The 18,961-nt window shown below is 65.3% G+C and overlaps 4 protein-coding genes across 6 annotated transcripts; 3 read left to right on the top strand and 1 right to left on the bottom strand.

The window, feature by feature from the left end:
* Positions 1-792: 792 nt before the first annotated feature.
* On the bottom strand, positions 793-2,492 carry SSNA1 (SS nuclear autoantigen 1). The gene is made up of 3 exons (XM_004284952.4): positions 2,352-2,492; positions 1,676-1,875; positions 793-1,336 (listed from the first exon to the last, which is right to left on the bottom strand). Exons 1-3 carry the CDS (start codon positions 2,401-2,403, stop codon positions 1,229-1,231), a joined length of 360 nt encoding a protein of 119 aa, XP_004285000.1. The 5' UTR covers positions 2,404-2,492; the 3' UTR covers positions 793-1,228.
* ANAPC2 (anaphase promoting complex subunit 2) lies at positions 2,408-12,960 on the top strand. 2 transcript variants are annotated; one of them, XM_004284951.4, is made up of 13 exons: positions 2,503-2,682; positions 2,973-3,595; positions 4,549-4,681; positions 5,684-5,858; positions 6,003-6,122; positions 6,455-6,572; positions 7,228-7,409; positions 7,764-7,905; positions 8,248-8,323; positions 8,407-8,610; positions 12,090-12,219; positions 12,366-12,601; positions 12,689-12,960. In XM_004284951.4, the coding sequence occupies exons 1-13, from the start codon at positions 2,572-2,574 to the stop codon at positions 12,899-12,901; spliced, it is 2,463 nt and encodes an 820-aa protein (XP_004284999.1). In that variant the 5' UTR covers positions 2,503-2,571; the 3' UTR covers positions 12,902-12,960. The 2 variants fall into 2 exon arrangements, with proteins under 2 accessions (XP_049567159.1, XP_004284999.1); XM_049711202.1 differs by lacking the exons at positions 12,090-12,219; positions 12,366-12,601; positions 12,689-12,960 and having other exon boundaries at positions 2,408-2,682; positions 2,958-3,595; positions 7,644-7,905; positions 8,407-12,086.
* Positions 12,961-13,106: 146 nt separating this feature from the next.
* On the top strand, positions 13,107-16,866 carry TMEM210 (transmembrane protein 210). Of its 2 annotated transcripts, none has more exons than XM_033415253.2 (4): positions 13,107-14,964; positions 16,080-16,215; positions 16,433-16,462; positions 16,606-16,866. In XM_033415253.2, the coding sequence occupies exons 1-4, from the start codon at positions 14,824-14,826 to the stop codon at positions 16,818-16,820; spliced, it is 522 nt and encodes a 173-aa protein (XP_033271144.1). In that variant the 5' UTR covers positions 13,107-14,823; the 3' UTR covers positions 16,821-16,866. The 2 variants fall into 2 exon arrangements, with proteins under 2 accessions (XP_033271144.1, XP_012394197.1); XM_012538743.3 differs by having other exon boundaries at positions 13,107-15,916; positions 16,634-16,866.
* A 283-nt stretch (positions 16,867-17,149) lies between these two features.
* LRRC26 (leucine rich repeat containing 26) lies at positions 17,150-18,947 on the top strand. Its single transcript, XM_004285026.3, has 2 exons — positions 17,150-18,479; positions 18,559-18,947. Exons 1-2 carry the CDS (start codon positions 17,405-17,407, stop codon positions 18,858-18,860), a joined length of 1,377 nt encoding a protein of 458 aa, XP_004285074.2. The 5' UTR covers positions 17,150-17,404; the 3' UTR covers positions 18,861-18,947.
* The last annotated feature ends 14 nt before the right edge of the window (positions 18,948-18,961 follow it).

The raw sequence follows: 18,961 nt of genomic DNA, 5'->3' as shown, positions 1-18,961 counted from the left end.
ATTGGAAGGTTCCCTGACCCACAAGGGCCTGCAGGAATGCTGTGGCAGGCAGACCACTCCCCTGGGGTAACGTCAGCAGGGAGGTCTGATAGATCTAGAAAAGTGACAGAAGACAGAGCTGCCCACTAGGGAGCGGCTCCCGGCTGGGCTGACTGGCTGTGCCGAGACCGGCCGTTCACAGTCCTGGCATCAGATGCGAGTCTTTTCCTCTTGGAGCACCAAGCCCACGGGAAATGCCACCTGGCCAGGCTTGGGAGGGAGGAAGGCGTTTTCTTGGGAATGGTGGGCCCAAGTTTCTGCAGACCTTCTCAACCAACACATGCTTCCCAACCCCCCTATCCCCCACGGACCGCAACTGCAGGGACCCCATGGGGGCTGACAAGCCAAGGCAGGTGGACCCATGGAGGACTCGGGATGGAAGGCAGGGCCCTGGGCTGCATGGGAGACTGGCCTGTGACCAGAGAGTGGGAGCAGGGGTGCTGCTGTCCGGCAGAATCTGGAATTACTGAGCTGAGGTGCAGCCACTCCCAGGGGACCTGAGCGCAGGAAGAGCGTCTCCTTGGGCCAGGCCTTATGCTAGAAACCAGGACCAGTGGCCCTGATGGGAGAGGTGGGTGATAGGGGTCACATGAAACGCTTAGGGGCACCCTTAGCTCTGAACGCAAGGCCGGTCACAGAGAAAGCCATCCCTTCACGGAGGAGCCGTATTACAACTGGACAAGGATGCGTATTTTGGCTCTAGGGGGGCCCGGCAGCCCCACACTCCTGACACAGGCAGCAGGCTGATGTGGATCTCTACAAAGACAATCTTTACTGACAGTCACAGGCCCCAGGCAAGCTCTGAGGTGAAGGAGGGCCCCAGCCCCTCCCACACTTGCCTGGGCACCTGCGGGCCGAGGGAGGGGTGACAGGACTCCCAAGGTGCTGAGACCAGAAGCGGGCCTTCCCCGCGGCCCCAGGCTGGTGTGGAGGCCTCAGTGGGACCCTGAGTAGAGCTGCCCTCCCCAGCGCCTGTGTGAGCTCAGAGCCAGGATCCCCACCTGGTGGGCTGTGCTCAGGTCTTTCCTGTCACCCAGAGCCGGTGAAGGTTGGCAGTTGCCTCTTGGCACCCCAGACACCAAGAGGAAAACGCTGCTGCCGTGAAGGACAAAGATGCTTTGAAGACAGACTTGCCGGGGGCTGAGCCGTAGAGGGGGCAGTGGAGGCAGGCCCTCCGCCTCTGGCCTCATCAGCTGTCCTTGCCTCCGCTGTTCCTCTGCTCGGGGGCTGCGGCCTTGGTCAGGTTCCCCGCTTCCCTCTTCAGGACACTAAGCAGAGTCTGCGAGCTCTCCAGGATCTGCGAACAGAGACACCAGCCGGTTAGCACTGCTCCTCCTGTTGGAAAGCTCCCGCGGCCCGGCCCCCCTCCCGGGCCAGGGCCTGTCTCCCCTCTGAGTCTGGCCCAAAGCCCCTTCCTCACACCCTGGGAAGCCAGGCTGAGGTCATGGCTCCTGCTGCTGCCGTGCGGCTCACAGTCCAGAACCCGCTACGCGGTGATGAGTATGGTGCCGACAACGAGACCCAGGTCACTCTGAGCGCGGTATTGTCACCACGGGGGGCCTACAGCCTGTCTAGGCACCCCTGGGCCAGAAACCCTTGACGGGCTCGGTCCAGCACGCGGGCCCCCGAGCCCCACCTTGAGGTAGGCAGCCTCCGTCTCCGCGATGGTCCGATCGAACTCATTCCGAGAGGCTATCTTGCGAGCCAGGTTCTCGTTGACTCGGGCCAGCTTCTCCGTCAGCTGCCTCACCTCATTCTGCAGCCGCTGCTTCTCCTCCTCTTCCTGCTGGATCTGCCGGCACAACTCCTCCCGCTTCTGACACAGCTCTTCGATGCCTAGGGTGGGCCGAGAGAGACAGGCGCGGTGGGCCCAGAGCAGAATGGAGAGCACCGCCCCTCCAGCTCTGGAGCCCCCTGCTCTGGAGAAGAGAAGGCTAGTGGATAGTGGAGGACCCGGGTGCCGGATGGGCCACCTTTCGCCCGAGCCAGGCCAATGTCCTGCGTCCGAGGAATCTCAGAGTTAAGGAAAGCACCGCGCGAGGCTCGAGGCGCGAGGCCGGGAGGCCGTGCGTACTCAAGCCCATTGTCCTCTGCTCACTCCACAGATACCTAGCCCTCGGGGCGGGCCACAACGCGGCTGTGCGCTGGGCAGGTCCGCACGGCGTCCGCGCCGCCCCGGCCCGCAAAGCCGCGCACGGACCGTACAACACGCTCGGCCGCGCGCTGCGGGCCAGCTACTGCCCGGGACCGCAGGCCGGCGAGCCCCACGCCCTCCCAGCCTGCCCAGCGGGCCCCACCGCTCGGCCGCTCACACTTGACCAGCTCGTTGTTGTAGTTCTGCAGCGCCGCGCCCTGCTGGGTCATGGTCGCCGCCCGGGGTCCCGGCCGCCCCAACCGCCGTTACCGCATCCGGGTCCGCGCCTGCGCACTGCCTACAGACGGCGAGTCCACGGTGCACGTCACTGCCGCGCGCCTCTCGTTTGCGTCATCGCCGCGCGCCGCGCCGGCGGCTCTAGGAGCTGGTGGGAGCAGATGGCGGCGGCGGAAGCGGCGGCGCACAATGACCCCGGACCTGCCCAAGAGCTGCTGGTGGCCTGGAATACCGTGAGCACCGGACTGGTACCGCCGGCCGCTCTGGGACTGGTGAGGCCCGAGAAGAGGGCGGCGGGCCCGTGCGGGGTTCCCGGGACCCTGCGCGTCCACTCTCGGGTTCATTCGGATCCCTCCGCCCGCTTCTGTCCAGCTTGTTTCCCCCCGAGTCCTTTGTTGTTCCACAGCCTGTCCCTAAGCGTGGGCCCTGCATCCGTGCGACGAAGGGCAGCGCGGTTTCCGTAGACTCCCCTGTGCTTTGTCCCTTTCGTGTTTATCTTTATCTGTCACTGCTTTCTCCAGCTCTGCGCTGTGTTCTCTTCTTACAGTTTTCTGTACTCCAGGCATCCTCCCGGACCAGCGGTGCGGTCCCTCCAAAGGAGGAGGAGCTCCGGGCGGCGGTGGAGGTTCTCAGGGGCCACGGTCTGCACTCGGTCCTGGAGGAGTGGTTCGCAGAGGTGCTGCAGAACGACCTGCAGGCTAACATATCTCTCGAGTTCTGGAATGCCATCTCCCAACGTGAGAACTGTGCAGACGAGCCCCAGTGTCTTCTGCTGCTCCTCGATGCTTTTGGGCTCCTGGAGAGCCGCTTGGATCCCTACCTGCGTAGTCTAGAGCTCCTGGAGAAATGGACTCGCCTGGGCTTGCTTATGGGCACCGGTGCTCAGGGGCTTCGGGAAAAGGTTCATACCACGTTACGGGGCGTCTTGTTCTTTTCCACTCCCAGAACTTTTCAGGAGATGATCCAGCGCCTCTATGGGCGCTTCTTGAGAGTTTACATGCAGAGTAAGAGAAGAGGAGAAGGAGGAACCGACCCCGAACTGGAGGGGGAATTGGACAGCAGATACGCCCGCCGCCGGTACTACCGCCTTCTGCAGAGCCCACTCTGTGCGGGATGTGGCAGTGACAAGCAGCAGTGCTGGTGCCGCCAGGCGCTGGAGCAGTTCCACCAGCTCAGCCAAGTCCTGTGAGTACTTGTGCCTGCGTGGCCGTGCCCCGTTCCTCCTGGCTCCTGCTTGCCCCTCTGGGTCCAGCTGGCCCCTGCAGAGAGCTGCTGGCAGAAGTCTCTGCCACCTGTCGTGGTAGCCAAAGAGAGGGTCCCCAGGATCCGTGTGTTGTGAGTTTTTACCTTTCATCTTGGACACAGGTGCACCTGTCACTCGCCCTAGCTCAGGGTTTCACACTTTGCTTATGCTAAGATTCCACGTAATTCCGAATTTCCTGGGCTGTGCAGAGTTTTGCTGTGCTGTTTGTAGCCTCTCAGAGGAGGAATGATGTTTATCCTATGATTGCAAAAGGTGTGACTGTTGTTTTTTCTCTCTAGAACAAGTCAGAGATTAAACCAATGTGCTGGGCAAACTGATTGCCCTTCTGGCCTCTCGAGGAGGGAAAGATTTTGTTGTCAGAGCCAGGTCCTGTCATGTGGTCCTTCCACTCTCTGTGGTCACTTATGATGATTTTGTCACTTTGAGTGAAGTGGCAGCAGTGCAGCTGTTAGAGAGTCTCTTGGCTGGACCGAGGGTGTGATCGGATCCACAGAAGCTTCGTTTTTTCAGGCGCCTTTGTTCTCACAGATCGGCATCTGCACCGAAGGGCACAGGCAGCTGCATCTGTGTCTGTGGGGCCAGGGTAGTGACGTATTTAGCTGTTGTCTCAGGGCTGTTTCTGGGAGGTGAGCCTTGGCCCCAGTAGCCAGACGTGCTGACCACGTGGGGAAGGCTAGTGTCCCGGCCTGAGCAGGGAGGTCGGCTGGTGGGGGGCGGGCGGTCGCTGCCAGTGCTCGTCTTCACAGCAGCTTTTCCTCGAAGCCTCTGGTGCAGCTGTGCCCCCGACGGGAGAGCTGTGGGCAGTACGTGCTGGGGTGGGGTTGGGCGTGTGTGCGTGTGCTCTGCGTTCTTCATGGGCAGGGCTCTTCTCCAGACACAGGCTTAGTCTGCTGGAGCGGGTCAGTGCCGAGGCCGTGACTACCACTCTGCACCAAGTGACCCGAGAGAGGATGGAGGACCGCTGCCGGGGCGAGTATGAGCGCTCCTTCCTGCGTGAGTTCCACAAGGTGAGGATCCCCCGCGGGCTGTGTCCTTGTGGATTAGAGGTTTCTGGCAAAACTGACACCTCAGTTTTAGAAACGGCCAGAGCGTGGAGAGCCGGGTGCGTCAGGACGTTGCTGGTGCTGGAAGTCGTCTTGGTGCTGGGTGGAGGCCAGTCATTCTGGGCCCGTCCTGGTGGAAGGAAGAGCCTGTGACGTGCTTAGTGAGGTCTTCGCGGGGCCACGTGGCTGGAGGCTGTGCCAAAGTCTGGGGTATCCCAGTGGGGGGCCTCGGGGGCATCCACGCTGTTGGGACGTGGTCTGCGATCTGCTCTGGGCTGCACAGAGTTGAGGAAGAGCTGCACCCAACCACGGGGGGCGGGGGGGGGCGCTCAGCCCGCTCCCACTTCCCAGCTGCTCCCCTCCCCTGCTCTTGCTATCTGTTTCCTGAGGATGCAGGTGAGCTGTGGGGATGCGGGGTGGTGTTCAAAGCAAGTGTCCCTGCCACGGGGCGGGGGGCGGTGTGTGAAGCTGGAGGTCTGGCGGGTAGCTGTGCCGTCCCGAGGCGGCACATCGTCCGGGTGCTCTTTGCGGTGGCTGGGCGGCCGTGGGAAGACATGGACACGCTCGGGTCCGTGTGGTAGGGTGTCCTGTAGATTTCATGTGCACGGGCTCAGAAGCGTTCCCGCTAGGTGCTGTGGGTTGTGCGTGGGGGGGTCTTGTTGTGCATGGGACCCCCAGGGTGTGTCCGTCCGCTCAGATGTAGCGCCCTGTGTCAGAGCCGCTGTTGCTGGGGATGAGCACGGGTGCTGGTGTGTGTGGAAGGGGCCTGGGTGTGTGTTGGTGGAGGCCCTGGGAGGCCTCCTTTGGGCCCCTTGTCCTGCTGATTTTAACGTGCTCCTGGTCTTCAGAGTAGGTGGCCTTGGGGGCTCCCAGGGCCCAGCCAGAGGCGCGGGTAGCTGTGTGGCTTCTCCTCGTTTCTGTTCTGGGCTTGGCCCCCAGAGTTCCACACTTGTGTTCTCCCGACAGTGGATTGAGAGGGTGGTCGGCTGGCTGGGCAAGGTGTTCCTGCAGGACGGCCCCAGCAGGCCTGCGTCCCCGGAGGCTGGGAGCTCCCTGCGCCGGTGGCGCTGCCACGTGCAGAGGTTCTTCTATCGCATCTACGCCAGCCTGCGCATCGAGGAGCTCTTCAGCATCATCCGAGGTCGGCCCCGCCTGCCGGGGAGCTGCCTTCCCGTGCCTCTGCCCTTCAGCTCGTTGAGGGTGGGGCGGCGGGCACATCTGGGCCCTTCGCGCGCAGTGCGTGCTCGCCACATGTGCACATGCCAGGACCAGCCTCTCCCCGCAGACTTCCCGGACTCCCGGCCGGCCGTGGAAGACCTCAAGTACTGCCTGGAGAGGACCGACCAGAGGCCGCAGCTTCTTGTGTCCCTCAAGGCTGCCCTGGAGACGCGACTCCTCCACCCAGGTGCCGCCGGGGCGAGGCCCACCCGCCATTCACCCTCAGGGCCCGGATCTGGAAGCCCAGGCCTGGGGCCTGTGGAGGGAGTGGGTTTAGAGGCAGTTTTGTGTGGTCCTTCGGGGGCAGGGGCAGTGCCCGGTCCCTTCAGAACAGACCCCACTTTGTAAGGGGAGAAAGCAAGTGAGTGCAGGGGGAGCGGCGGGGACAGCTCCCTGCAGATCACGCGGGTCTCCTGGGGGTGAGGTGGGACTTGCAGGTCACCTGGCCAGGGTGGCTGCCTCTGTGTCCCTGTGTTGCCTGGGCCCTTCTGTGACGGAGCTCTCCCGTCCCGGCCGCAGGCGTGAATACGTGTGACATCATCACCCTGTACATCTCCGCCATCAAGGCGCTGCGCGTGCTGGATCCCTCCATGGTTGTCCTGGAGGTGGCCTGTGAGCCCATTCGCCGCTACCTGAGGTGAGCTCCAGGGCCCCACTCGTGTAGCTGCACTCCCCGTGGGTCTTGCTGCAGCCAGAGGGGTGTGGTCCTTGGGGAGCCAGGGACGCTCCATGTCCCCTCCTGGGCCGGGCAGCTCAGGCTGGGCTCCTTCCTCCTGCCAGTGCTGGTTCCCACGCCTGTGGCCCAGGGTCACCAGGCCCGTGTGCAGGTCGCGGGGCCCACACCAGCACAGACAGGTGGCCCTGCTCGCTTTGCCTCGCGCCAGCTTGGCCCCAGGGCTGACGGGAAGGGTGGGGCCTTGCGTTGCTGGCCTTCTACCAAGAGGAGCAGAGCCTCTCGGGCTGTCTGCCGGGGGATGTGTTGGAGCAGGGGCCACGCACAGCCACCCAGAAACCCCTAAGCGCACAGTGGAGTCTCGGGGATGGGGCCGGGCAGCGTCTGGAGCTGCTCTGACTCAGGCCTGCTGCCTCCTGGCCGGGCATGGCCTGGCCTTGTGTCTGTCTTGTCGTCTCAGCTCCTTCTCCTAGAAATTGATTTAGCTTTAGGGGTGGCGGGGCGGGGGAGGGAGTCTCACGGGCTTACCTTTAGCACGTGACTGACGGCCCTGGCTGCAGGGGTCAGGCGGGGTCCCGTGTTCAGGTGGGACAGGCGGTGAGGGGCTCGTGCCTGACAGGACGCGGGAGGACACGGTGCGGCAGATCGTGGCAGGGCTGACCGGGGACTCGGATGGGACGGGGGACTTGGCTGTTGAGCTGTCCAAGACGGACCCGGCCAGCCTGGAGACCGGCCAGGACAGCGAGGATGACTCCGGCGAGCCAGAGGACTGGGTTCCCGACCCTGTGGACGCGGATCCAGGTCAGCGCCTGCCGGCCCTGCTGCCAGGCTCTGGATTTCGGGGGGTGGTCCAGTCGGGCAGGCGCTCTGGTCTCCAGTTTGTTGCCACGTGGGCTCTGGAGCTCCAGGGGATCCATGGTCAGAGTGTAACCCCGCCTGGGTCCCCAGGGTTCTTCACCTGGCTTGGGTGGTGTCCCCGCCCAGACCCGTGGGGGGGGGGTGCCCTGCCTGCCTCACCTGCTTCTGCCGCTCCAGCTGGAGAAGAAGTGGGTTTTCGGCATCCCCACCTCATGGGCTTGGCCGGGCACGAGCTGCCTGGCGCCATCTGTGCCGCCTCCGTGTCTGAGAGGCGCCGGTGGTGCCCGTGCCGTGCAGGGAAGTCCAGCTCTAAGCGGCGCTCCTCGGATATCATCAGTCTGCTGGTCAGCATCTACGGCAGCAAGGACCTCTTCATCAATGAGTACCGCTCGCTGCTGGCCGACCGCCTGCTGCACCAGTTCAGTTTCAGCCCCGAGCGGTGAGGCCTGTGAGGTGCCACTCCGGGTCCCCAGGGAGGGGCGGCCTTCACTCGCAGTGGCTGCTCTCTGTGAGCCCTGGTGCGCATCGGGGATGCGCTGGGTCCCCGAGGCTGGGCGGGGACTGACCTGTGCTTGGCCTCTGCCCCCCGGGGGAGGGGGGGCCTGGGGGCAGCCAAGGAGCCTGGGGCGGTAGGTCCCAGGGCTTCCGGCCCTCCTGGGGTGGAGTGGGCACAGGGCTCCCGCCTCTCCTCCTGGGCTGGGGGGATGGGGGGGCAGTGTCGCTCTGTAGGTGCCAGTTGGGGTGGGGGCACACCGCAGCCCTCAGAGTTGCGTCCTTCCAGGGAGATCCGCAACGTGGAGCTGCTGAAGCTGCGCTTTGGCGAGGCCCCAATGCATTTCTGCGAGGTCATGCTCAAGGTAGGTGCCTGGGGCTCCCCGCCACCGCCTGGCCCCTACCCCTGTCGGTCCCGGACCTTCAGGAGGCCCCGTCTCCCCCACAGGATATGGCAGACTCGCGCCGCATCAATGCCAACATCCGTGAGGAGGATGAGAAGCGGCCCGCAGAGGAGCAGCCGCCGTTCGGGGTCTACGCCGTCATCCTCTCCAGCGAGTTCTGGCCGCCCTTCAAGGATGAGAAGCTGGAGGTTCCCGAGGACATCAGGGAGGCCCTGGAGGTCTACTGCAGGAAGTACGAGAAGCTGAAGGTATGGCCGCGCCGCTGGGGCACCGGCACCTCGGACGAGTCCCTCTGCGTCTGCGCCCTGCGCTCGGCACCCTCCCCTCCCCTCCTGGGAGCCTGTCTGTGCAGGTGTGCACACTCTCTGCACGCCCTCCTGTGCCCCCAAGGCGCTGGGAGTGGGCGTGTCCCTGGGCCGCCTCTTCCACCGACCACCCTCTTGGCCTGCAGGGATCGCCCCAGGGGGAGTCGGGGGCTCTGTCTGTCCCATGGGCGTCTCCAGGGAGTCTCCAGGTTGCTTTTGAGGTGTTTGACCTCTGCCCCTCCGCCCTCCTGCCCCTCCTGCCCCTCCCTGGCAGCTGCTTCCTGGAGTGCCAAGGCGCTTGGGCACCCAGACCGTGCTGTCTGCTGTTAGGTCCCTGGGGCCACAGGGCTCGGCAAGGAGAAGGGGGTGTGTGGGCTGGTCAGGAGGCCGGGGGCCAGGAGTGGCCGATTGGCAGAGTTTATCGCTCGTCCCCTCCAGTCCTGGCGTTGGGAGTCCAGGTGAGAGGTGTGGACAGGTGGATCCTGGTGTGGGCAAGGGTCCGTGGCATGGAGGACCCTTCTTCCAGGTGATGGTTCAGAGGAGCCGTGTTGGGAGAGAGGAGGGAGTTTGGGACACCTGTCCCAGGTTTCAGGGGACAGGTGGAGAAGTGGGTTCTGGGGCGTTCAGTCTGATGAGTGGGGTGTGGGGCCCTGAGAGGCCACCGGCCGGAGGAGACGCCAGGCACCCAAGCAGAGGACAGGGCCGCAGGTGTCCAGGGTGCAGACCCTGAGCCCTCGAGGGACCTGGGACACCCCTGGAGGTGGGAGCCCTCAGGACAGAGCCCCAGGAGGGCGGCAGGTGGGGCTGGGCTGGGACCCTTCCTGCCCCTGCGTGGGGGGTGGTGCTTGCTCTGTGGGGCCTCGGCGCTGCCCTGCCCCCGCCCCCACACCCCAGTCGAGGACGTCCACGTGGCCCGCCCGTGTGCTCGGCACCCTCCCCCGCTGCTCTGGCTGCCCTGCTGGCCTCTGCGCCGCAGCTTGCCTGCCTGGAGAGGCCCCGCCGGCTTCCTCCGCAGTTCCCCCTGGGGCCTGGGGGTGGCTCAGGCGTGCCCTCCATCTCAGGCCGTGGACCCGGCATGCCAGCGCTGGAGCGGCCGGGCAGGCCCCCACTCTGTGCCAGGAGGCCAAGCCTGTGGCCACGGTGCCTCTGCTTCCCGCCAGCCGGGCTCCTGGTCCGAGGACTGCGCTGGACACGTGCGGGTGGCCGTGCCTGTGCCGTCTGCCGCTGGGCCTCGCGTGTGCCCGCTGCAGGCCGGAGTGGTTGTAAAGGTCATGGCCTTGGAGCCAGAGGGCGTGGTTACGAGCTTGGCCAGCTGCCAGCTGTAGAGAGGTTAGCTGTCGCCCCCCTTCAGAGCTGGGGGCGTGAAGAAGGGCTCAGAGCAGCCAGTGTCCCCCAGGCCGGCCCTGACGAAGTGCCCCAGACAGGTGCCGTCGGTGCCCCGGGAATTTATTGTTTCGGTTCTGGCAGGCAGCAGTTCACAGCCAAGGTGTGGGCAGGGCCGCGCCCCCTCCAAAGACTCCAGGGGAGGGTCCTCTTGCCGCTTTCAGCTGCTGGGGCTCCAGGTGTCGTCGGCTTGTAGAGGCGTCACTCACCTCTGCATCGTGCCCCACGGCCTCTCCTGGTGTCTCTGTGTCCACGTTCTCCTCTTCTTATGGGGACACCAGTCGTACTGGATTAAGGGCCCCCCACGCCAGTGTGACCTCACCTTAACTAGCTGCATCTGTAGTGACCCGACTGGCAAATAGGGTTACGTTCTGAGGCACTGGGGGTGAGGACTTTAACATCATTTGTGGAGGTCACAGTTCAGCCTGTGAGAGTCTACTCTCTGGCCCCCCAAATTCACGTTTTTCTCATATGCAAGTTACATTTAGCCACGTCCAGCGTCCCCAGATTTTAACCATTCTGGCACCAGCTCAAAGTCCCAGATCTCTAAGTCAGGTCAGGGTGAGAGCTGGGGCACGATTCTCCTTCAGCTGTAAACCTATGAATAAATCTTTCTCTGCTTCCGAAGTCCAGTGGTGGGACAGGTGTTGGGCAGACACCTGCCCTCCAAAAGGGAGATACTGGAAGGAAGGGAGGGTTCCCAGGCCCTAAGCAAGTCTGAATTCCACTGGAGGAAATTCCACTCCATCTGGCTGGGTGCCAGTCTTCTCTGCCCTCGGGGGCAGCCCCACCCTGCCAGGCCAGGCCTCTGCAGCAGGGCCCTGCCCTCGGAGTCATGCTCTCCCTCTGGCCGTCCCTCCCTTTCCACCCAGGCTGGCATCGTTTCCACTGCTATTAAATTCTCAGGAGCCTTGCTGGCCTCCGTGCAGTTCTCGGCGTCCAGTCCGTGGGCCTGGGGGCTCTTACACCTCTACTGGCCCCTCTGTCCTGGCTCCTGGGCACTGCTGGTTGGTGCCACCTTGACACAGGTCACCTCTAGGGCCATAGAGGCTCTGTCTGCAGAGCACACGGCAAGATGTGCAAACCACCCAGTGCTCCTGGCTCCTTTTTGCTCACCACGTCCTCCCTCGGTTTTCCCTCTCAATTCACTACAAGCGGTGAGGAGAAGGCAGGCTGCACCTTCCATACTTTGCTTGGAAATCTCAGCCTAACGTCCAGGTTCCTCCCTCGCGAGTTCTGCTTTCCACCCAGCAGAGCACGTTTCTGCCGCCGCGTGACGGGTCGCCTTTCCTCCCATCTCCGGTGATGTGTTCCTTGCTTTGGCAGGCCTCACTGGAATGGCCTTTCCTGTCTGTGTTTCTACCAGTAGCCTCTCCAGGGCAACCCAGGATTTTATGAGCCTGCAGCTCAAAACTTTCCCAGCCCTCCCCATCCCCCAACACCACAGCCACGTCCACGTGTTCTAAAAAGGTATTTGCTACAGCAGCACCTTCTCCTCCGGCGGAAGTCTGTATCGCTGTCCTGTGGTGGCTGTAACAAAGTACCGCACACCAGGTGCTAAAACAGGAACTTCTCTCGGCTCTGGAGGCCGGGGTGTGAGATGGAGGTGAGGGCCTTCTGGAGGCTGCGGGCGAGTCCTCCCTGCCTCTTCCGGCCTCCAGGGGCGCCTGTGTCGCTCCAGCCTCGCACGCCGTCTGCCCTCCCGCGAGGACACTTACCAAGTTAGATTAGGGTTCGCGGTACTCCAGCACGACCTCTTCTTCCCTAACGACATCTGCAAAGGCCTAGTGTCCAAGTCAGGCCACTTTCTGGGGTCCTGGGGCCAGGACGTGGACGTTTCTCTCAGAGGTGCAGGGGCCCTCGCTGTTAGGGGGTGCCGGGGGAGGGGGAGGGGACTGGAGTCCCGCCGTGTGCTGGTCCCGTCGCTGCCCGCCAGGGTGGGGGCAGGTCAGGGAGCCCTTCCTCACCCGGTCCCAGGTAGCAAAGCCTTGTCCAGCTGGACCCGCTGGGCGGCCCATGCTGACCCCAGCCCTCCCCAGGCCATGCGGACGCTCAGCTGGAAGCACACCTTGGGCCTAGTGACCATGGATGTGGAGCTGGCTGACCGTACCCTGTCCGTGGCGGTGACCCCTGTGCAGGCGGTGGTCCTGCTGTACTTCCAGGACCAAGGTGAGCCCCCAACCGCCCTGCTCTGGCCGCGCCTCCCGGGAGGGCACCGTTCCGTGTCCGGTGGAGGGTGGGTGGGACCCAGGCGGCTGAGCCTTGTGGGGCCTGGCTGTGCCCTGAGGGTCCTGTCGGTCCCGCCCCGCCCACAGCCAGCTGGACGCTGGAGGAGCTGAGCAAGGTGGTGAAGATGCCCGTGGCGCTGCTGCGGCGGCGCGTGTCGGTGTGGCTGCAGCAGGGCGTGCTGCGAGAGGAGCCGGCTGGCACCTTCTCGGTGGTGGAGGAGGAGCGGCCCCAGGACCGGGACAGCATGGTGCTCGTCGACAGCGACGACGAGAGCGACTCGGGCATGGCCTCGCAGGCCGACCAGAGGGAGGAGGAGCTGCTGGTGCGCGCGGGGCCCGGGCCGGGCGGGGGCGGGGGGGGGCACCGCCCAGCGCGGCCTGACCGCCGGCCCCGGCCGCCGTGCCCGCAGCTCTTCTGGACGTACATCCAGGCCATGCTGACCAACCTGGAGAGCCTGTCGCTGGAGCGCATCTACAGCATGCTGCGCATGTTCGTGGTCACCGGCCCCGCGCTGGCCGAGATCGACCTGCAGGAGCTCCAGGGCTTCCTGCAGAGGAAGGTGCGCGACCAGCAGCTCGTCTACTCCGCCGGCGTCTACCGCCTGCCCAAGAGCTGCGGCTGAGCCGTCGCCCGTCCCCGCCCGGCCCCCAGGATGAGAGTAAAGCAGACGGTTCTTCCTCCCTCCCTGTCCTGCTGGCTCTGTGGGCTTCGTGGGCATGCGGTCAGGTTCTCCCTCCAGACCAGCCTCTGGCAGAGCCTGCCAGAGCCCGGGCCCCAGGAGTCGGTGGGGAGCTGCACACCTGTGTTTGGGCTCCAGGCCGGGAGTCCTGGCACGTGGTATCTCTGGACCACCGTGGCTGACAGGGGCCCCCGTCACTCTCATGGCTTGGGCAGGAGCTCACGGGGGGTGGGCTGTCTGGGAGATGGGCCCTCCTGGGCCACCCTCCTGAGGGACATCTAGCTCCAGCCTCACTCCTCTGGCCTTTGAAAGAAGCCCTCGGGTCCCCCTCTCTCTGCCTGGCACGAGAGTCTGGCGCCCAAGTGCTGGGCTGAGAGCCCCAGGGCTGCTGCTGCGGCCCGGGGTGGGGGGCTCCATCAGAATGCATGAGGTGGGCGGGTGGCCAGGCAGCCCGTGTGAAGCCAAGAACTTCTTGTGTCTCCAGCATGACGTGCTGCCTGGGATATGCCTAGGCTTGGGCAGCTGCAGTGCTGGGGGCTTCCAAGGAAGAGTGCTTTCAGAAAGGCCAGTTCTTTCTGTGCCCAGAGGCGTGTGGTCAGGAGCGCCTGGGGGCCTCGATGTTCCTAGCACAAGATGCCGGGCCCAGTGAGTCCAGCCATCCCCAGAGCTGCAGCACAGGGCTGTTGTGTCCGGAGCACAGGGTCCTGTCCAAGGCCGGCACTGGGGGCCCCGCACCGCCCTTGCTCCCAGGTCCCAGGAGGCGGGGAGGCTGTGAGCTCTGCCAGCCCAAGGCCTTCAAAGCCGTGCTCGGTGCCACAGCCTCCGCGGCCCAGACCTTCACTTGTCCAGCGGGAGCTGCTCGAGCCCAGTGGCGCTGTCCCCATGGCAACAAAGGCCCTTTGGAACGAATGTCTCCACTGCCCTGCTCCTCCCTGCGGTGCATTCCCAGGCCTGGAGCCATGCCCGCTGCCCCCCAGACACGCTGCGGCTCCCCACCAGTCTGTGCCCCGGTGCCCCCACTCCGCTCTTTGGCCTGTTCTGCTCGAGGGCCCTAGTGTCAGTCCTGCTCTGGGGCTTTTCTTTCTTCTGCTTCTTGGCTGTGCCGTGCAGTTTCTGGGACCTCGGTTCCCCACCCAGGGATTGAAGCCAGGCCACAGTAGTGGAAGCCCGCAATCCGAACCCCTAAACTGCCAGGGAGCTCCCTCTAGGGCTTTTCCTTCTTGCTCCACAGGGTGGTGTTTGCTGTGGGATTTGGAGAGATTAGCTGCATAGCCTTAGCAGTTTGAGGACTCTGACAGGCCAGTGGGTCCCTGCCTTGGGCTCTACCTGCTTGGCCCCTCCAAGGCGGGCTGCACTGTGGCCACAAGAGGGGCTTGGGACTTCCCTGGTGGCGCAGTGGTTAGGAATCCGCCTGCCAATGCAGGGGACATGGGTTTGAGCCCTGGTCCGGGAAGATCCCACATGCCGTGAAGCATCTGGGCCTGCGTGCCGCAACTACTGAGTCTGCGCTCTAGAGAGCCCGCGAGCCACAACTACTGAGCCCGAGTGCCACAACTACTGAAGCCTGTGCACCACAACTACTGAGCCTGCGCTCTAGAGCCTGCGAGCCACAACTGCTGAGGCCCTCGCGCCTGGAGCCTGCGTTCCTCAACAGGAGAAGCCGCTGCAATGAGAAGGCCCCGCACCGCGACGAAGAGTGGCCTCGGCTCACTGGAACTAGAGAAAGCCTGCGCGCAGCGGCGAAGACCCGACGCAGCCAAAAATAAAATAAAATAAAAAAGTAATAAAGACACTTAAAGAAAAAAAAAGAAGAGGGACTTCCTGCCTGGCACTGGGCTGGGCATGCCTTCGTCATCCTAACCAGGATGCAGACCTGCTGGACTGGCCTGGCAGGGTGGCAGTGCCAGCCGCTGGGCCGGGACACACCTGCCCTGAGTCCCTTTGGACTCAGTTTGTGGATGAGTGTGGCAAAACCCAGCGTCTCAGGTCATAGGATCACTCAACAGGTGTAGAGGTGTGCCAGGAGCTGCCACCAGGAGGGGCACCTGTGTGAGGGTCAGGGAGGCCCCCAGTGACCAGGGGTTGGCTGCGGCCCAGCGGGGCACCCCCCACCCCCCAGTGCCCTGTGGGGTTAGCCGTGGGGGGGGGCAGGTATTTGCTTCTGCTGCCTGGGTTTGCTCGGCAGGTCCTTAGGGGAGGAGGCTGAGGTTAACCCCAGCCGTGCCAGCCTCCTGTGGACAGCGCTTGCCTGGTCTGCGAGAGGCTGCACAGGGGACAGACTGCGGCGGTGGTCGTGAGCTCTAACTGTAATGACACACTTAAGCCAGAGCCCCAGCCACCTGCTCCTTGAGGGTGTTCTGCGAAACACTGCTGGGGCCCGTATGGGGCGGTGGGTGCGTGTCCACCCCCCGGGCCTCACTTGGTCCCTGCTTGTTCCAGTCTTGGGGGGAGGGTGGTGACATCAGTCAGCTGGATCCCAGGCCCCACCTAAGCTGCCGCAGCCCTTATCCTGACAGGGAAACTGAGGCCCAGGCTTGCCCACTGTGGACCTCTCTGGGTTTCCAGGCCGCTGCCTCTGCGACCCCAGGGTCCCAAGCGCAGCCGCTGCCCCTTTGCCGTGAAGCGCTCTCCTTCCAAGACCACGGCAGCCCCACCACTGCCCCTGCCTCAGATCTGGCCAGGGCACTCTGGAGTGACTCCCAGGCCCCGGCCGCCCTACCTGCCCTACCCTGGGGCTGCCTGCCCAGGGCTTCTCGGAGCCCAGCACCCGAGGGCGGTGCCCAAGGCGAGGCCCTGCCCCCACCTTCCCTGCCTCACAGCTCCATTGTGAGGTCAGCGCCTTCCGATGAGTTCTGTCCAGAGGCGTGGAGATGGCTCCCTGTCTCCAGCCTGACTCCTGCCTGGTTGGCTGCCCCCTCGGCCTGATATGTTTGTCCCTTTTGCTCATCCCTGCTGCAGGTGTCTCCTCCTGTTCCCCAACCCTGTCCCCAGCCAGGGCCCCTCCCTGGTTCAGGCAGGCCAGGCGCACCCGTGTCCTTCTGGTGGCTGCGGGGGGTGGGAGGGCAGGCTTGGGGGTGACCCACTGGGAGGTGATAAGAGCCCCTTGGCCCTGTCTCTGCAGCTGGGACCTACTGTGAGTGTAGCCTTGGCCTCAGCCGCAAGGCCCTCATTGCCCTGCTGGTGGTGCTGGCGGGTATCAGCGCCAGCTGCTTCTGCGCTCTCATCATCGTGGCGGTTGGCGTCATTCGAGCCAAGGGGTGCGTGAGCCCCAGGGCCAGGGCGGGCGTGTGAGGGCTGTGGGGCCGGGCCGTCCCCCTGGGCCCTTGGTCTCAATGGGCGAGGTCACCAGGGGCTTGGGAATGGAGTCTCCCAGAATGGGATGGGGAGAGGTGTGGGGAGCACCGCTGGGCTCCTGGAGGCCAACCCCACTGTTCCCAGACTCACGCCTTACCTTTGTTCCCCCCCGCCCCTCAGTGAAAGATGCCCCGGACACATGGAGAGCAGGTGAGTGACCCCGGGGGAGGACCCCCAGGGCGAGCTGTGCCCCTGCTCCCTGACCCCCCACCCCCGGGAGGTGTGGTTCACAGACACGGCAGGAGCCCCGGGTGGTTGAGGCCTCATGAGCCCATGCTGATGGCCGCCTGCAGCTAGCCTGACCTGGACCACGCTGTGCAGGTTGGTGGGGCACTGCGGGGCTCAGGAAGATCACATGGACCTGCACGCGGTGCACATGGGGTCCCACCTCATGGCCCCTGAAATGGAGGTCTCCATGATGCCGCCCCTGGAAGATCACGGCCTCACGACCATCACCGTGGACTCGACCCTAGAGGAGCTGCCCCCACAACCCCTGCCGCCTCAGTAGGGCTTTGGGCAGCTGGGGGAAGGGGAATTAAACAGTAGTTAGCAGGTCTGCGTTGTCCTCCCTGCTGGCCCCCCTCGAGCCCTTCTGCAGATGCTATTGGGGTGGGGGAGGGGTCTGCGTCGCCTCCTGTCTCTTCAGTGGGGTGCCCAGTGCCCATGCTGGGCTCCCGCTGTCCACCCTGCAGGGCAGGGAGCACACCCCTGGGGTTTCCACTTCCTGCCATCGTGGCGTCAGCCCAGCTCCTCCCTGCATCTTCCTGCCGCTTTGTCCCATGAAGCAGACAGCCCCCCCCCGCCCCCCGTGAGCCCCTGCCCATCCCACCCCCACCCCCACCCCCACCCCCACCCCAGGAAAATGCCGGGACAGGACCTGCAACTCTGGTGAGTCCAGAGGGAGCAGCATGTGGCAGGAGGACTTGGGCTGGTGCCCCTGCTCCACCACACTGCCTCCTCGAAGTTCCGGCAGAGACCCTGGTGGGCAGGGTGGGGCAGATGTGATGGCCTCGCCTTCCTCAGGCGTGCAGCCCTCCCTCTACCTCACTGCCTGTCCCCTGGGCTCAGGCCCCCATCCTGTGCTTGTGCCCCATGAGGATGGGAGCATCCCTGGGGGGCTACTGGATATGCGCACTAGAATCCCGGCTGAGAGGAGGCGGCAGAGACTCGGGGGAGGAGCGGGTAGCACTGGGTCCTGTTCCGCGTGTCGCAGCCATGAGTTCAGTGGCGGTGAGGCTGCGGGGGCGGCGGTGTGGTCCAGTTGCCCAGGCCTCAGCCGGGTGCGGGGCGGTGGACCACGCAGGTGAGGAGGGGGTGGCGCCTTGTCAGTGCTGCTGCTGGCGCGGAGCCAAGAGGAGCCCAGAGCTTCAGGACAGGTGGCTGGCAGTGCCGGGCGCTGGCTATGTGCCCAGCCTCCGCCCTAGGCACGGGACCAGCCGTGGGACGGACGGGCTCCCGGGACGCCTGGGCAGCTGGCCTCCTACCGTTGCCCCCATGCGGAGCCCCTCCTTTCTCTCGCGACGGCCGCCGCCGCTGTTCCTACTGCTGCTGTCGCCGTGGCCAGTCTGGATCCAGGCGCCCCCCGCAGCCGCCCCCGCGGCAACCCCGGGCGCCCCGGACTGCCCCGAGGCGTGCGCGTGCGCGCCAGAGGGCCAGGCCAACTGCTCCGGGCGCGCGCTGCCCGCCGTGCCAGGGGGCCTGAGCCAGCGCGTGCGCGCGCTGCTGCTGGACCACAACCGCGTGCGTGCGCTGCCGCCCGGCGCCTTCGTGGGCGCTGGCGCGCTGCTACACCTGGATCTGCGCGAGAACGGACTGCGCTGGGTGCACGCGCGAGCCTTCTGGGGCTTGGGCGCGCTGAAGCAGCTCGACCTCAGCGCCAACCAGCTGGAGGCGCTGGTGCCCGGCACCTTCGCTCCGCTGCGCGCGCTTTGCGTCCTCTCTCTGGCCGGGAACCGGCTGGCGCGTCTAGAGCCCGCGGCGCTGGGCACGCTCCCGCTGCTGAGCACGCTCAGCCTGCAGGACAACGAGCTGCCTGCCCTCGCGCCCGCGCTCCTGGCGGGTCTGCCCGCTCTCAGCACGCTGCGACTGCGCGGCAACCCCTGGGCCTGCGGCTGCGCGCTGCGCCCACTCTGCACCTGGCTGCGCAGGCACCCGCTGCCCGCGCCAGGTGAGCCCTCGGGGGCGCGGGCGGGGCGGGGCGGGCCACTGCCGCCGCCGTCGCCTGACGCCGCTCCCGTGTCCCGCAGAGGCCGAGACGCTGATCTGCGTGTCGCCGGGACGCCTGACGCTCAGCCCCTTGACCGCCTTCCCCGACGCCGCCTTCAACCACTGCGCCCGGCCCCTTGCCGCGCGGGAACTGGCCGTGGTCTACGCGCTCGGGCCCGTCTCCTTCCTCGCTAGCCTGGCCGCCTGCCTGGCGCTGGGCTCCATGCTTACCGCCTGCCGCGCGCGCCGCCGCCGCGCCGCCGCCCGCCGCCCGCCGAGGAGTCTGCCGGATCCCGGTGCCGGCATGTCCTCGCCTGCGGCAGTCGCCGCCGCCGAAGCCTGAGCGGGCCGCGGCCGCCCTCGAACCTTCGCCCTATCCCCTGCCCTCCTTCGCACTCCCTGCAGGCGTCAACAAGCGACACAGATAGAAGTTTTCTTGACATT

Source organism: Orcinus orca, chromosome 6 (assembly GCF_937001465.1).
Source record: "Orcinus orca chromosome 6, mOrcOrc1.1, whole genome shotgun sequence".
Lineage (NCBI taxonomy): Eukaryota > Metazoa > Chordata > Mammalia > Artiodactyla > Delphinidae > Orcinus > Orcinus orca.
The sequence above is the reverse complement of the archived record's forward strand: the minus strand, read 5'-3'. Positions and strand labels throughout refer to the sequence as shown.